The sequence below is a fragment of the Dromiciops gliroides genome, chromosome 4, assembly GCF_019393635.1.
Source record: "Dromiciops gliroides isolate mDroGli1 chromosome 4, mDroGli1.pri, whole genome shotgun sequence".
In the NCBI taxonomy this organism is placed as follows: Eukaryota; Metazoa; Chordata; class Mammalia; order Microbiotheria; family Microbiotheriidae; genus Dromiciops; species Dromiciops gliroides.
Window position 1 is genome coordinate 217,696,881 of NC_057864.1, and position 18,274 is coordinate 217,715,154.

The window sequence follows — 18,274 nt, forward strand, 5'->3', positions numbered from 1 at the left end:
TACAGGCTCAGTGTATAGAGTCAGGAAAACCTGAGGTTCAAATCCAGCTTCCCAAACTTAATGGTTGTGGGACCCCAGACAAGTCACATAACCTCAGTTTGCCTTAATCCACTGAATAAGGAAATGACAAGTCACTTGAGTATCTTTGCCAAAGAAAACCCAAAATGGAATCACGAACAGTCAATCATGACAACAAACTTTGCTTGCATCCTGCCAGATTACTTTCTTTTGGGGGGGGGGCAATGGGGGTTAAGTGACTTGCCCAGGGACACACATTTAATAAGTATCAAATGTCTGAGGCCAGATTTGAATTTAGGTCCTCCTGAATCCAGGGCTGGTGCTTCAACCACTGAGCCACCCAAGCTGCCCCTGCCAGATTACTTTCTAAAACGATTATACTAGTTTGCAACAAAACCAATAATGAATGAAAATACCTTTTCCCACAACCCTCCCAAAGCACTTTTACTTATTTTTGACAATTTGATGGGTATAAGGTAGTATATTAAAGTTGTTTTCATTTGGTTCTCTTAGTGAAGCTTAGCATTAGTTCTAGTATCTATCAACAATGTTTCTTCCTTTGTATACTCTCTCTTCATATCTTTTGATCTCTCTTCACCAGGGTTTGGGTGTTGCCTTTGAATATTTTATAGCTTCTTATAGATTTTAGGTATCAAAAATATAAATCTGGCATACTTATTATAAACATTTTCACCAATGTCATATTTTTCTTTTTATTATATTGCTCTTTGTTTTGGAGAAATGTTTTATTTTTTAAGTAATCAATCAGGTGGCATAGTGGATACAGTGCTGGATTTGGAGGAAGGAAGATCTGATGTGAATTTATTAAATTCTCCTTCTGATTCTTAGTAGCTCTGTGTCCCTGAACAAGTCTATTAACTTCTGTCAGCCTCAGTTTCTTCATCTATAAAATGAGGGTAATAATAATAATAATACATACCTCACAGGTTATCTAGAGAATCAAATGAGATTATATGTAAAGTGTTTTGCAAACTATTAAACACTACTATATAAATGTTAGCTATTATGATTACAAACTTCTGTTCCTAAGAATTTCTTTTACAAAAGAAATTGGACTTCTGCAAATGATTCTTCTCAGAATAATCCTGGATCTTGAGTAAATATTTCAAAAGATACATGATTGTATCTTTGTGTGTCTTCTCTCCAGTGATGCAAATTGCAATCCCTCCATTTCTTATTAGATGGGATTCGTGAGTAGCCAAAAAAAAAAAACACACCAAACCCTCAAACAAACTAAAAATCTAAACCAAAAACATAATGAAGCATCACTTAGTGATCAAACTTGTAAATAAAGCTCTGCAAACTTAGCTATTCTTTTCCTAAGACTAGAGACATATAGTCTGTCATCATGCTCATACCTGAAGCCTTTCCAGCTTGACATGACCAGCTGGAACTTTCTTTGAGGACTCAAAGTCACCTTCATGCCACAGTGAAGCATCACAGTAGGAATTTAGCAAAAGACACTGAGTCAATGTCATATAAAATAAAAATATTATTTAAATTTTCTCCTTTCTTTTAGTTGCATTACTTACATACCTTCTGAGTTTCTCTGATTTTCTTCCTAAGCTCCATTTGTTGGTGGTGAAAATTGGTTCTGGTAAGTAGTTTCTTGTCAATTTTGCTTTGACCTTCTCCCCGAGTCACAAAGGAGTCTCTATGAGTGATGGCTGCTTCCATTTCTCGAATCATTTTCTCTTGCTGCTTCTTTAGTTGCGCATGTTTAACCTGAGGTATGTAAAGAGAGACAGCCAGGCTTTCCAAATATAATTATGTAGGCAAAATATGCATGGTACCAGGTTCCATGGACCTGAACTTCTCACTTTCCATTTCAAGTTCATCCTTGTATTAAACCATACTCTGGACAATGTGTACCTTTTCTTGTGTTAAAAACAAACCAACAAACCAACAAAACAAAAACTTATGAAACTTATATAAAAACAAAAACCCAACAAATAACCAGTAAAGATAGCTAAGTAGTAAGAAAAGCAGGGAAGTTAGTTCATCTAAAGCCCTTTCTCTGATTATGAAATAGCATTCAAACCCCTTCTTTCAACCCATTAAGAATTGTGAAGAAAGATTTCAGAATAGAAACACACACACACACACACACACACACACACACACACACACACAGAGTAGAAAAAGCTGGAGGAGCCTAGACTAGCTGCCAACTTCAGGGCCACATGGTCTGATAACCCCCACAACACCCCCTCCCCAAATCAGACAATAACCAGTAACTGAGAGTAGCTGGGACTCCCTGCTATATGGCTCACCCTCATCCTGTCCCTCCTTCCTCCACCTCTGTAACAGACATAAGATGGAGTGCTCCCAAAGCCCCACTTGTTACTGAAAAGGTTCCAAAGTATAAGATGGTTTCCCTCTTAGGAAAGGAATTAAAGTCGAATATTTTTCCACACTTCAGATGATTAGGAATAATGAAGTGTTTAAAAAAAAACACAAAGAAGGGAGGCTTCAATTGGGGGCACAAGGAAAGGATTTGAAATTAAGGAAGGAAAAACTTGACCCTTGCCAGAAAGTGGGAGAACGGAAGGATGTTGCACAGAGGGAAGAGAAGGGAAGGAAGGGGGAAAAAGGATGAGTGTCCATTTAGAACTTTTAAAAAGCAAATCAGAAGCTCTCGCCCCCCCCCTCCCAAAAAAAATAGGGACCTAAATTCTCTAAAGGAGAAGCAGCTGCTTGTCCTCTAAGTTGTGATATAGGAGAGGCCCAGAAGCTATCAGGCGGAATAGTCATTCCCAGCATTTTTTTGTTCAGCAAATCCTTTTCAACAACAGTAACAAAAAATGTGTTGTGAACCCCCAGGGTAATTTAATTATACTCATAGTATTCTGAAATTATTTATTGCTTAAGGTACTATTAAAGGATTTTTAGTGTGAAACATTTCCCTTGGACTATTGTTGGGCTTTATAGAGCACCAGGCCGGGAGTTAGGAAGACCTCAGTTCAAATGTGACCTCAGACACCTGGGCAAATTTTTTTTTTTTTTTGCGGGGCAATGGGGGTTAAGGTAAATTTACCTCTGTTTGCCTGAGTTTCCTCATCTGTAAAATGGGGATAATAATAGTACCTAATGGGGTTACTGTGAAGTCAAATGACATAATCATTGTAAAGTGATTAGTACAGTGCCTGGCACATAGTAAGCACTATAAAAATGTTAGCTAATATTATTGTTGTTGCTGTTCTTATTGTATTCAATGGAAATCACTGAAATAGAAGATCATCCAGGGGGAGTCAGAAGAAGTGAAGAAGGGGTGGATTTTGATCCTCTCCTCAGGAGGACTGAGGCAGCAATTTGTTGACCTGATAACAAGAACAAAAGAGAATGCTGTTGTCTTTCCCGGGCATGTCTCCAAGACACAACAGAGAACCTCCAAAGACTTATCAAAACAGAAGGCAACTACCCCCTTCTGGTGATCTATGAAATTGCCAGAAGAAACCAGAAAAATGTTGCTGATATCTATAAAGTTTGGGGAAAGTGAAAACTCCAGAAGATCCTAAAAGACAAAATCCAAGAAAGAAGCAAGTAGTAAGAACTATGACTTCCAAAACAAATGCCTACCATTTAGGCAACAAGTGAGAGAACTGAGAGGTCCCTGTGTCAGAAGGGCACAAGTTTGGCCTCAAAAATATTAATGAGGGGGCAGCTAGATGGTGCAGTGGATAGAGCAACGGCCCTGGAGTCAGGAGTACCTGAGTTCAAATCCGGCCTCAGACACTTAACACTTACTAGCTGTGTGACCCTGGGCAAGTCACTTAACCCCAATTGCCTCACTTTAAAAAAAAAAATATTAATGAGATTTAGGATGAACATGTCTCAAAATAAATAAGATAAATAAAGAGGAGAGGCATTGTATAATAGGAAGTTTATAGTCATGTAAAGAAATCAAGTGTTAAGGGCTAAAATTCTAGCTAAACTGTCTAAAAATATCTAATGAGTGGTCGCCAATATATTATAAGCTTTAGCAAGAGTTAGACTTTTAAGCATTTATTAAGGAGAATAAGAATTTGGTAAAGAGAGAGAAAGGCCTAGATTCCTATCTATTAAAGGGAGATCACATTTCTAGCTCCGCTCTCCACCAGAGTCCTGAGGAAAGAGAGCGAGACTGAGCGCCAGTCTCTTCCTTCCTCCTCCCACTAGCTCGCGTCACTTCCTTTTCCAAAGAAAAGACTCCTGGTCTTGCCCTCAAAGACCTTCGCTTCATGGGTGGAACTCTTCTACAGTAAGTCTCCAGCAGGTGGCGTCATTCCAATCGTTACACAAGGAACTAGAGGGGGAAGCATGGTCCGTTTAGGTCACGATCAATGGAGGCAGAAACAGAAATGATTTTGTCAATCAATCAACAAACATTTATTAAGCATCTACAAAATAGTCCTTGTCCATGAATTATTGACATCTTATCAAAGAGAATGTGTGTATATACAGACACATATATAATCAACACAAAATACAAATAATTGGGGGAAAGGTAACTAACAGTTGGCAATACCAGGAAAATTCTCACGTGGAAGGTGAGCTTTAAAGAAAACTAGGGATTCTAATAGGCAGAGGAAATAGAAAGGACACCAAAACATTGAGAACAAACAGCCTAAAAGGCACAGAGATAGGAATTGGAGTGTGACTATTAAGGAGGCTAGTTTGACTGGAGAGTAAAGTTCTTGGAGAGGAGTAATATCATTGAAAAGATAGTTTGGAGCAAGGTTAAAAAGGATTTACAATGCCAGAGGACTTTGCATTTGACCCTAGAGATAATAAAGTTTATTGAGTAGGTGTGTGATATTGGATGGCCATTAGGTGGCTACCTGGGCAGAAGGAGATGAAAATTTTTTTTCAGGAAAATGGTCATAAACTTCTCACAGAGGTAAAATACAGTCATAATTGGAGACACCAGTTATTCTGGCCCTGGAGCTCCCTGACAAAAGCAGAACAGCTAATAACTTTCTGACTTGACTTACTGATAATTTTATCCTTCAAAAGATGGTGCAAGCAATAAGGAATATGTCTATACTGGATCTTATTCTTATTAACAGAAAGGAACTAGTTGTTAGAGTTAGAACTGATCACTGCCTCCTAGGATTTGTGATAGAGGAGAAGAAAGTCAGCCATGGTCTGACATGCACCCTACATTTTGGAAAAGAGATTTCAAAAGGTTCAGATAGGATCCAGTGGACTAAAATTCTATAGGGGAAGTCAGCTCAGGATAAATGGGAAATTCAAGAATGAAATTACAAAGATAAAAGGGAAACAATTACAACACAGAGGGGAAAAATGAAAACTTTGAAGAAAACCATGTGGATGTACAGGGAACTCACTTGTGTCTAGAATATATTTCCAAGTAATATTGATTTTTAAAAGATAATAAAAGCAAAAATAAAAGCAAGAACATGTAACAGAGAAAGAACATGGGTATGGTATTATCTTATACAAAGTGTTAGAGCTCAGAATGAACAGAATCAGGGGAGTAAAATTAAGAACTAAAGAATGTATTTTTTTTTCCCTTAGTGTCTATTAGATGAGAAAGCAGGATCAATCAATAATAAAGCATTTATTAAGTACCTACTATGTGCCAGCTACTTTGTCAAGCACCAGAGATGGGAAGATAAAAATGAAATAGACTCTGTCCTCAGGCACTATACATTCTTATGAGGGAGATAACATATACATATATAAAGAGAGATATATAGATATACACAAAATAAAAACAAGGTCATTTGGATGGGGATAAAGACATTAGAAGATGAGAGATGGGAAGATTGGTAGAGGCTTCATGAAGAAGGTGGCACCTAAGCTGAATCTTGAAGGAAACTAGGAATTATAAGAAAGAGACAAAGGTAAGGAGTGAGTGCATGAGGGAGACAGATAGTGCAAAGGCACAGAGATGGTAGATATTGTCATTGTCATGAATAGCAAGAAGACCAATTTGGATTAACCATAGAATGTCTGAAGGATAAACACACACACATACACACACACATGCAAACATACATATATATACATATATGTATAGACATGTGTGTAAAAGCTTTTGGGGGGAGACCAGGTTGTGAAGGCACCAATGGGAAGGGAACATTTATTAAATACTTACTGTGTGCCAGGCACTGTGTGCTTTACAAATATTATCTTATTTGATCTTCCCAACAACTTTGGGAGATGGGTGCCATTATCTCCATTTTACAGTTGAGGAAACTGAGGCAAACAGAATTCAAGTGACTTTCACAAGGTCATACTGTGTCTGAAGCTGAATTTGAATTCAAGTCTTCCTGAGTCCAGGCCTTCAAAGGGAAGGGAAGGGAAGGGAAAAAGGGAAGAGAAGGGAAAGGAAGAGAAAAAGGAAGGAGAAGGGAAGGGAAAAGGGAAGGAGAAGGGAGGGGAAAGGAAAGGAAAGAAAGGAAACATTCGATTCACTGTGTCACCTAAGTGACAAGACCACTGCTTTGGATGGATAGAACAATGATACTAATCAAAAAAGTAAGGCAGAGTTGCTCATTTCTTATTTTGCTTCTATTTTCTCTGACAAGGAGAATGGCCTGTGCCCTGAGAATGAAAGATCAAAAATAGTTAACAGGGAATGGAGACCTATGGTAATATGGTGCAAGGCAGCTCCTGGTTCCTCTTGATAAATATATTATCTGAGGGCAGCTAGGTGGCACAGTGGATAGAGCACCGGCCCTGGAGTCAGGAGTACCTGAGTTCAAATCCGGCCTCAGACACTTAACACTTACTAGCTGTGTGACCCTAGGCAAGTCACTTAACCCCAATTGCCTCACTAAAAAAAAAGAAAAGAAAAAAAAGAAAAAAAAAGATAAATATATTATCTGGCTTAGATGAACTACTTCATCAGGTAGTAGTGTGCCTGGCACATAGTAGGCATCTAATACATTATCATTTATTAGATGAGTAGAATGATTGTTGAGTCACTGCCAGTGGAAATGTCAAAGAAAATGAGAGAAGTATCATAGGCTTGGAGTGGGATGAATGTCATCTTGGTTTTCAAAATAGAGAATAGTGTGAATAGAATGTGCATACTAAAGGGCAGGGAACTTGACCAAAAGCCCTACAAAAGGAATAAAGCAATACTACAAAGGAGCTTTTAAAGAGAAGCAGGTTATAATGGGGTCAGGTAGGGGGCACAGTGCATACAGGAACAGTGGGCACAGTAGGCACAGAAGTGCCAGGCCTGGAATTCAGATATGACCTCAGATACTTACTAGCTGTGTAACCCTGAGCAAGACACTCCACCTTGTTTCCCTCACTTTCCTCATCTGTAAAATGAACTGGAGAAGAAAATGGCCAACCACTCTAGTATCTTTGCCAAGGAAACTCCAGGAGTTCCAGTGGTGGAACCAACATGGTGGAGTGAAACCAGGAAGGGAACTGAGCTCTCCCAAATGCCCCTCAGAAACACCATTAAATTAAGCCTATCCACAGATTTGAGAGTTGCAAAACCTGTATAAAGATGGAGTGAAACAATCTTCTGACTTAAGACAACCTAGAGAAGGTCTTTAGGAAAGGTCTGTCTCATCTGGGTAAAAAAGGAGCACAGCTCAGTGCAGAGGGTGTCTGGGGAAGCCAGCAAAAGGCTCTTAGCTACAGCACAGATCAGTAGCTAGGGACTCGAGATCCTAGCTCAGCAATCTAGTGGCACAGCAGGCCAGTTGTTAGGCCCCAAGCCCCAGTGCAGATGGCAATCTGCCGGCTAGGGTATCTGCTACCCAACAGGCCCAAATAGGCTGGGCCACTCCAATGCAGTTAGCAAGCTGCAAGTAACTGAGGCCTCAGAGCAGAAAGCCAGTGACAGGGCCCTGGCCCCCAGCAAAAGAAGCTTGGGACAGTACATGCTGTAACCCAGAATTCAACTTTAAAAGGCACAAAAGAGGCTAAAATGTGAATAAGAATCAGAAAATAACCCTCCCCATAGAAAATTATTATAGTGACAGGGAGGATCAAAACATAAACTCAGAGGAGGACAACAATGTCAAAATGCCTACATGTGAAGCCTTAAAGGGGAAGAGGAATTGTTCTTGAGACCAAAAAGCCCTCTTGGAAGAGATCAAAAAAGATTTCATAAAACAAGTAAGAGATGTAGAAGAAAAATTGGGAAAAGAAATGAGTTATGCAAGAGTGTCAATAGCTTGGAAAAAGGTAAACCAGGGGAAAAATACAAAACATGTTATTCAATAAGGTTAAAATGTTTACATCCCTATACTGGAAGATATTTGTAACTTTTGAGAACTGTATCCTTATTAAGGCATATAGGAGGGGGCAGCTAGGTGGCGCAGTGGATAAAGCACTGGCCCTGGATTCAGGAGTACCTGAGTTCAAATCCGGCCTCAGACACTTGACACTTACTAGCTGTGTGACCCTGGGCAAGTCACTTAACCCCCATTGCCCCGCCCCGCCCCCCCCCCCCAAAAAAAGGCATATAGGAGGAGTACACACAGATAGAAGGTATGGGTATAAGATTCTAATGTGATAATATTTTAAAAAAACTTAAGGGGTAACAAAAAGGATTATACTGGGAGAAGAGGAAAGGGAAGGCAGAATGGGTTAAATCACATCACATGAAGAGGCACAAAAGACCTGTTACAATAGAGGGAAGGAAGGGAGGGAGTGAGCATTGTTTTGAACTTAATCTCATCTGATTTGGCTCAAAGAGGAGATAACATCCACACTCAGTTGGGTATAGAATTTTATCTTATCCTATAGGGAAGTAAAAGGGGTAAGAAAAGGGTGGGGTGCTGATAGAAGGGAGGGTAAAACTAGGAGTTGAAAGGGGAAAGGGCAGAAGGGGGTTGGGGCTGATAGAAGAGGGTAAACTGAGGGATATCGTAGCCAGAAGCAAAACACTGGTGAGAAGGGACAGGGGGAAAGGAAAGAGAAAAATATAAACAAGGGGGAAAATAGGATGAAGTGAAATATATAATTAGTAATCATAACTGTGAGTGTGAATGGGATAAACTTTCCTTTAAAGTGGGAAACAGCAGAGTGCATTAAAAACCAGAATCCTACAATATGTTTTTTACAAGAAACACATTAGAAGCAGAGAGAGATATACAGAGTAAAGGTAAAGGGCTGGAGCAGAATATATTACACTTTAGCTGAAGTAAAAAAAAAAAAAGCAGCAGTATCAGTCCTTACCTCAGACAAAGCAAAAGCAAAAATTGACCTAATTAAAAGGGATAAGGAAGGAAACTACATCTTGCTAAAAAGTACCATAGACAATGAAGTAATATCAATACTAAACATATATGTACCAAGTGGTACAGCATCCAAATTATTAGAGAAGAAGTTAAGTGAGTTACAGGAAGAAATAGACAGCAAAACTATATTAGTGGGGGACCTCAACCTCCCCCTCTCAGAACTAGATAAATCTAACCACAAAATTCATAAGAAAAAAGTTAAGGAGGTGAATAGAATTTTAGAAAAATTAAATATGATAGACCTCTGGAGAAAACTGAATGGGGAGGTCAAAGAAAATACCTTTTTTTCTCAGTGGTACATGGCACCTACACAAAAATTGAGCATGTATTAGGGCATAAAAACCTCACAGTCAAATGCAGAAAGGCAGAAATAGTAAATACATCCTTTTTATATCATGATGCAATAAGGATTATGTATAATAAAGGGTCATGGAAAGATAGACCAAATATTAATTGGAAAACTAAATAATCTCATTCTAAAGAATGAGTGGGTCAAACAACAAATCATAGAACTTCATCGAAGAGAATGACAACAATGAGACAACACACCAAAACTTATGGGATTCAGCCAAAGTAGTTCTTAGAGGACATTTTATATCTCTAAATGCCTACATGAATAAAATAGAGAAAGAGGAGGTCAATGAATCAGGCATGGAACTAAAAAAGCTAGAAAAAGAACAAATTAAAAATCCCCAATTAAATACCAAGTTAGAAAATTAAAGGAGAGATTAAAAAATTGAAAGTAAGAAAACTATAGAATTAATAAATAAAACTTAGAGATGGTTCTATTAAAAAAAAACCTACACCAGTAAAATAGGTAAAACTCTGGTTAATTTGATTTAAAAAAAGAAAAACAAATGATCAGCATAAAAAATGAAAAGGGTGAACTCATCACCAACAAAGAGGAAATTAAAGCAATAATTAGGAACTATTTTGCCCAATATATATATATATATATGCCAAATAAATTTGACAATACAAATGAAATGGATGAACATTTTCAAAAATATAAACTGCCCAGATTCACAGAAGAGGAAATTAAATCCTTAAAAAAATAAAAAATAAAACTCCAATTAGGGTCATGAAGAGTTGGTCACAATGGGAAAAAAATGAATACAAGAGTTCTAATGATAAGAATGAAAATAAATAGAATAAAGTTTGAAGGAACTATTTAATTGTTTAATAAAATCTTTAACCTTTTAAAGTAAAAGACCAATAAAACTGATATATCATTAACAAATTCAATTTTTAAAAGGAGAGAAAATACAAATCACAAATTACAAAAAGGAAAAATCACAAGAAACACCAAGAAAATGAATAATATTATACCAACCACTATACACTAGCAAATTAGAGGATTTAAGGGAAATAGAGGATCAGCTACAGAAAATACAAACTGCCCAAAATGACCTCTTAGTAAATCAATCATTTAAATAGATCAATTTCTATAGGAATAAATAAGACAAGTTATCAAGAATTTATCCCATAAAAACCTATCTGAATTCATAGTAGAATTCTTTCAAACTTTCCAAGAACAAGTAATTCCTATGTTATGTCGGTTATTCATAAATAAGAAAGATGAAAAATTACCAAATACCTTTTATGAAACAAATATGGTATTAATTTTAAAACCAGGGGGCAGCTAGGTGGCACAGTGGATAAAGCACCGGCCCTGGATTCAGGAGGAATTGAGTTCAAATCCAGCCTCACACACTTGACACCTACTAGCTGTGAGATCCTGGGGGCAAGTCACTTAACCCCAATTGCCTCAACAAAAAAAAAAAAAAGGAAAAAAATTTAATAAAGTATTCTAATCATAGAGAGGAGATGAATCTTTTATTCAATAAGTAGACATAAATTATTAAGAACAAGATAAATTAACTATTTGGAAATCAAAAATTCTCTATAACAAAAATAATGAAAAAGAAAAAGCAGGTTGGGAAAAGATTTACAGTATACATGAAATTTAAAATTTGACATTTGAAATATATGAGAACTGTTAAAAAGTCAGAGTGGTAATTCTCAGTCCATGCTTAAAGGATACTCAAATATTCAAATGGTTCTGTAATTCCATTGAAGTGGGCATTCCCTTCAACAATGCAGATTGCAACCCATTCTTGTTGGTCCAAACTATGGGATTCTTGCCCATATCCATCCATTAAGTTTGCCACAGGGATCCACCCAATTTGTTTGGGGCCTTTCTTACTTTTTCCTGACATCAAAAGGCCTTTCAGGATGCCCATTCATTATCCCTGACTCTTACCCCATCTTCTTTTGCAATCATTAATTTCTTAGATGACAGCCCTTATGCTGGTTTTCCTTTGTCATAATTCCTTGTTTGCAATGTGTGATGGTTTGCTCACACCAACTATGCACTTCTCTATTAACTTCTGTGATATTTAAAAAAAAAAATTCTTCAGAAATTATACTTTTCAGTAACTGGCAGCCATCTAACAAATGCGTAAAATATTGATGTTAAAAAAGAAAGCCTTTGTTTATGGGTGAATTTTTGAGTCATGAAAGCAATTTTGCAAATTCCTGAAGGCAATTTAGTCAGCCTCCTGTTCCTGTTTAATTCTGGACCCAACTCATTTTTTATTTGTATTTTTTGCCCCAGATTTTACACACACACACACACACACACACACACACACACACACACACACACACACACACACACACACACACGATTTTACTCAATTGGGACTCCTGGCAAGCTTCTGTTAGCTTACTCTTTTACCCTCTGCTGTTTTTTTGTTTGAAGTGGTTATCCTACTAAAACTATTCCATCATCTCTTTCCCTAAGACTATACAACTGAGTCTGTATTCCAGACTGGTTTCACTTTTGGCTGATGCATTTCTCCACATAGTTGAGAAGTTCTTTCAGTTGTTTTTTTTTTTTAGGATGTTTTAAATTTAGATTATCGATCCACTTGTAATTTATCCTAGTATATGAAGTGAAATGTGGCTCTAATCTCACTTTTGACATTCTGCTATCCAATTTTCCTAATACTTTTTATAGCCTAATGATCTCCTTTCCAACTTTTTTTATAATCTTGGGTTTATTAAACCCTAATTTCCCTTATCACTTTTGTCCTTAAATTTACAATCTGCTCATTCTCAACCTTGTGGTATTCACCTTATCCGCTTTTTCCACTGCTACTCTGATAATGCCGAACATAGCTGGAGGAAGTCATTCCATTTTACCAAGCCTACCAGAGAGTCATATTATCAGATCCCAACTGGATCTCCCTACAACAAGGCAAGCCTTTTATTCTTTCTTGATGGGCTCTCTACCACACTCCCCTCAGCAACTGTTCCAAACCTCCTGTCTCATGAAACCACTGATACTACTTCCTCCTACTCTCTCAGCTAATGACATAGAAACTGCAAAATGTTGTCAGATCTTTGATATTTTTCTGCTATTGCTTAATCCCCCCTTTAAACCTATAAAAATGTAAAGCTGTGCTATAAAGGATTGAAGCAGTGTTCAAACTGTTTCCTTTTGTTTAAACAAGTAAAATCTGGTTGATGTGATTTTACTCTGAATTTTTGTTTTTTGACATAAGAAAAATCTATCATGTTTTAATTTTCTAAAAAAACTACAGATTATTTATCAAAAGCACTTTCTGTGTCTACTCTTATAATTATTTTAATGTTTTTCTTGATTATAATTTACTGTGTTGTATATTTTCCTAAATGTTAAACCATTCTTTTTAAGTCAGTCCTACTATATACTTTAAAAAACAAAAGTCAAATATTTGTATCTCCCTACACAATTTTTTCTAGATCCAAATGGTGTGTGGAGCTAAGACTCAATGTCATGACGATGTTATGTGCATATGATAGAAGTAAACTGCCAATTCCTGAAGAAATGCTATAAAAATTCTGTGGGCTAGTACCTTTATTTGCATACAAATTAACAAATCAGTAAAATATTGATATTAAAAAAGATGGGCCTTTGTTTCTGGGTAAAGTTTGGAGTCATGAAAGCAATTTTGCAAATTCTTAAAGGCAATTTAGACTTGTGCATAGTTTTTTGTTTTTTTTCTTCTCCTTTTAGGGCCTGAACCTTTGAACTGATAGCTTTAGTATAATAACTGAATTTATGTTGTCTCTTCCTAGCTAATCCTAAAGGTTCAGGTAAATGAACTCAGAAAAAATGACAGTAAAGAGAAAAATAAGGCTCTAAGGGAAAGAATGTGTGCCCTTGAATGTGAGTAAATTCTTTTATCTATCTATCTATCCATCCATCCATCCATCCATCCATCCATCCATTCATTTATTTAGAGTAAATTCTTTCTGAACAATTATGTTGGCCAGAGGTAAGTTAGCAACCATATATTTTGCCTCAGAGTAAGTTACATTTCTTTTTCTTAGAAGCGTCTTATTTGAATTCCATTGCTCAGAGTTAATGTAAAGGTGTAGTGGTCAATATAATTAAAGCAGGACTACATTCTCAGCTCAGTTCAGATTTTGAGTCTTTGTTCTTTTATAAATAAATAAGTAAATAAATATATATATATATACATATATACATATATACATATATATATATATATATGTGTGTGTGTGTGTGTGTGTGTGTGTGTGTGTGCCTTGGGGGGAAAATTATAAGAAACACGTTGTGCTTTATTTGTCTTTCTAGGCATTTCTTTTGGTGTGATTTACAAGGTTTGATTCATCAACCTGTGTATTTTTTTTTTCTCTCTCCAGATATCCTCACCTGCATCCTATGGATCTCAGCTCTCATGGTTCGGATCTCAGCCTGGCCAGTTTCTGAATCCACTGCAGCTCGCATTTCTTTTGCCAGTTGGATTTTCTTTTCCCAAAGCATAATCTGGTGTCTTGAAAGGTAAGGGAGAAAAAAGGAATGAGAGAAGGAGGTAAATCGAAAGGTACCCTTCTCAGTTACCTCAAAGAATTTGAGTTAATGCAAAGCCTTTCCTTTGGAGGATTCATTGTCAGTTTAGAACCAAGACATTTTAGAGCTAAAATTAGAACCTGAGAGTAATTAAATGTACTATCTATTATTCTGCTGCCACCATACAGAAATTATAGCTGTGTTTAAGTTCTTTGTGTCACAGGGAGAATTCTATAAAATAAGTTAACTATGAAAAAAAATCTATTGAAACAAGTTTCTTGAATAAAGATCTTATTTATAAGATATACAGGTTGGGCCAAAAGTCATGTATATTTAAAAAACTCTTTTATTTTTTGTTTTTAATTTACATAGCATCACATACAGTATATATAGGAAATGAACTTATATTACATGTGAAATTAAATCTTGTAAATGGCAAAAAATAAAGAAAAAAATAATTAAAAAATTTGTTAAAACACTCAGACTCCTTTGTGACTGTTTCAAATTTACAAGAATAAGAGCCATTCATCAATTGAAAAATAGCCAAAGGATTTGAAAAGGTAGTTTTCAAATGAAGAAATTTAAGCTATTAACCATCATGCTTTAAAAAATGCTCCAGAGGGGCAGCTAGGTGGCTCAGTGGATAGAGCACCGGCCCTGGAATCAGGAGGACCTGAGTTCAAATCCGGCCTCACACATTTAATACTAGCTGTGTGACCCTGGGCAAGTCACTTAACCCCAATTGCCTCATCAAAAAATAAAAAAAAAAATGCTCCAGAAAATGAATAATTAGAGAAATGCAAATTAAAGCAACTCTGAGGTTTGTATCTTAAACCCATCAGATAAGCAAAGATGACAAAAAAGGCAGATGGGCAATGCTGAAGGGACTGTGGGAAAACTGGTGTGTTAATTCACTGTTCACATAATTGGTCCAGTTATTCTGGAAAGCCATTTGGAACTCTGTAAAGCTATTTGGAATTATACGCTAAAAGTCACTAAACTGTGCATATCCTTTGTTGCAAAATACAGCTACTAGGCCTGTATTCTAAGCTTAAAGAAAGAGGAAATAAAGCCATATGTGCAAAAAGAAAATTACAGCAGCCCTTTTTATAGTACCAAAAAACTGGAAACTTATAGGTTACTTATCACTTGGGGAAGGGCTGAACAAAGTGTAGTATATGAATGTAATGGAATACTATTATTTGGTAATCAATGATGAATGGAATGGTTTTAGAGAAACCTAGCAAGTTTATATGAACTGATGCAGGGTGAAAAGAGCAGAACCAGAACAATTTATATCTTAACAACATTTTAAAGACAAAATGCTTTGAAAGATTTAGAATGCTGATCAATACAATGACCAACCATGTCTTCAGAGGACTAAAGATAAATAAAATATGCTGCTCACCTCTGACAGAGAGATGATGAAGTCAAGATGCACAATGAGATCTATTTTGGGGTATGGCCAATGTAGGAATCCTTTTTTCTTTTCTTTCTTTTTTTGATCTTATCTATGCCTATTTGTTGTCAGGTTTTGTGTGTGTGTGTGTGTGTGTGTTTTGATGGCATATAGCTGAGGGTGGAAGGGAGAGAAAACTAATAATTGTTCATTGAAAATTTGATTCTTAAAAAAGAATCCAATATATTTTAGTTGCGTTAATTTTGTTCAGGAAAAAGCTCTGAAGCAAAAATTATTTTATCTCTGTACTCATCTCTAGTCCTCATTTGGTTTGGAATTCACCCCCTATTAACAGCTGTGAAAGGTCCTTGATTTGGCTCTCTTCTACTTTTTAAATTCTATGATCTTTAATTTCAGGTCATGTATCCATTTTGAGTTTATTGTGGTATATGGTATATGATCTAAAACTAATTTCTGCCAGCCTGCTATCTAGTTTCTTTGTAAATCTCGTGAAAAAAAAAGTTCTTTCCTAATTCACATTTTTGAATTTATCAAATATTGTTATTGAGTTTATTTTTATTCTTCCTTGTCTAATCTGTTCTTTTAATCTACTTCTCTATTTTTTAAAAACCACTACCAAATAGTTTTGATGATTATTGACTTGAAACTTAATTAGAGATCTGGTAGTACTATTTTCCCCTTAATTATTTAAAAATTTTATTTCACTTAGTGGTCTAGATTATTAGGCTCTCAATTATGTTGTTCCATTAGATGAATCTCAAAGGACAACAATAATACAATACATTGCCAAAAAGTTGTCAGGGAAAATAGTAAGATAATAATGCTAACACTTAACATTACAAAGGAGACTCAGGGTGTGGACTTGGGTGTTTCTGGTCCTAAAAGTCACATTTCAAGCAAAGAACTAAGATTTTAGCAACCAAGGGATAGAACAAAATGCCGCACACTCACTCTGCTTCTACCACTTTATTCAGGAGGTTCTTTTTCTCTTCATTCAAGTAGACCAGCTTCTCTTGAAGTTCAATGGATTCCCTCTCAGATGCCTATAGTTGGGAAGCCAAGCCATCTATTACTTTCAACAGAACAGAATTTAACATGACCCTTTACTAAGACCTAATCTTCCTCAAATTAGACTGAGATGAGATTTCTCCTACTCTATTGTAGACGAGATATCAGCCCACATTACCTTGAGTGAACGAACAAATTCATTCTCTGTCACCAGGTTGCCCTGTTGTAACTCCTCGGTGCTGCATCTATTCTTGCAGATCAAAGTGTTAAATTTTTTCAGGTCATTGTCCATGTCCTTCATATGACATTCAATCTCCTTTATATCACTCTTCTCCTGGTCAATCTTTTCTGTTAATAAAACAAGAAAAGAACAAAATCCCAGAAGAGGTCCAAAAATGATACAAAAGGGGGCAGCTAGGTGGCGAAGTGGATAAAGCACCAGACCTGGATCCAGGAGGAAATGAGTTCAAATCCGACCTCAGACACTTGACACTTACTAGCTATGTGACCTTGGGCAAGTCACTTAACCCTCATTGCCCAGCAAAAACAAAACAAAACAATCCAAAGATGATACAGAACAAAACAAAAACCCCCAACCCAACCCCTACATAAGAACAAATCAAGCCAAGCCAAAGCAGGATGGTTTTGTGGTCCTTTAACTGTCAATGGCTTTTCCTAGTATGGAATCTGCACATTATTGGTGGGAAGGATGCCAGCTTATAATGTTTCCTCTCAGGTGACAATGAAAATACAAACCTTTGACCTGGATGGAAAAGAAAGGCATTGCAAGATATCACGCTGATGTGGGCAGGAAATTTGGGGTCCAACTGATCATGAGTCGTCCCAAAAGAATTACAAGACTCAGTGACTCAGTTTACCAAGTTTTATTGCAATGCTGTGAGTGATCACAGGGAGAGAACCAGAAAAGTGGAAAGGTATCGCTCAAATAAGGAAAGGAAAGACAGTTATATTTATAGTATGAATAAATTGATTATCAATCTCATTATAATAATCTCCACCTTGGGGAGGTACAGGGGAGAGCCTATCCTACTCATTATAATATTCTCCACCATGGGGAGGGCTTACCCTAATTTGGAGTTCCTAGGGTCCTAAGCCAACCCTTGAGGCGGGTACCTTTTTCAGTGGAGGTGTGTTTTGGGGGTTTACATGTCATAAGGTGAATCTGGGGAAATATTTGGCCTTTTCTGCGCATGTCTCTTTCTGATTCCCCTGGCTAGTTTCAAAATATAATCATTTTTCATGAGAATTTCTATAGGTTGTCTTTTTCCTTTATTGTTATTTTGACCTGACCCGTTCTGGTCCGTTATGGATATTGATCACTATGGGTATGAGAACCTAACATAAATTATCCATTAACTGGGATCTGACTCCCTTTTAGAGCTAATATCTGCATTAGAGCTTTGGGTCTTAGGTTTTTCTATTAACTCTTTTTTGCCTCCTACATCAATATCAATTTTTTAAAAGAATGGATGAGAGCAAAATTTGCAAACTATAGGACAGTGAGCTTGACTTCAATTCCTGGGGAAATTCTAGAAGGGGTAATTTCATTAAAGAAAATAATAATAATGAGACCACAAACCAAACTTTATGGAATGCACAATCCTTAGGAAAAGATTCATATCCCTAAGAACTTTCAAAAATAGGAAAGAAAAAGAATAGATTGATAAAGATGGCAAAACTTAGAAAAATGGCAAATTTTAAAAA

General features: G+C 36.6%; 1 protein-coding gene across 1 annotated transcript in view; it reads right to left on the reverse strand.

The window, feature by feature from the left end:
• CCDC40 (coiled-coil domain containing 40) overlaps window positions 1-18,274 on the reverse strand; it is a 114,150-nt gene that overhangs the window by 22,692 nt on the left and 73,184 nt on the right. The window contains exons 15-18 of the mRNA XM_044005216.1: window positions 16,728-16,897; window positions 16,493-16,584; window positions 13,984-14,104; window positions 1,576-1,764 (exon numbers count right to left, since the gene is read on the reverse strand). Coding sequence (XP_043861151.1) covers window positions 1,576-1,764; window positions 13,984-14,104; window positions 16,493-16,584; window positions 16,728-16,897 — 572 coding nt within the window. The remainder of the gene's footprint in view (window positions 1-1,575; window positions 1,765-13,983; window positions 14,105-16,492; window positions 16,585-16,727; window positions 16,898-18,274) is intronic.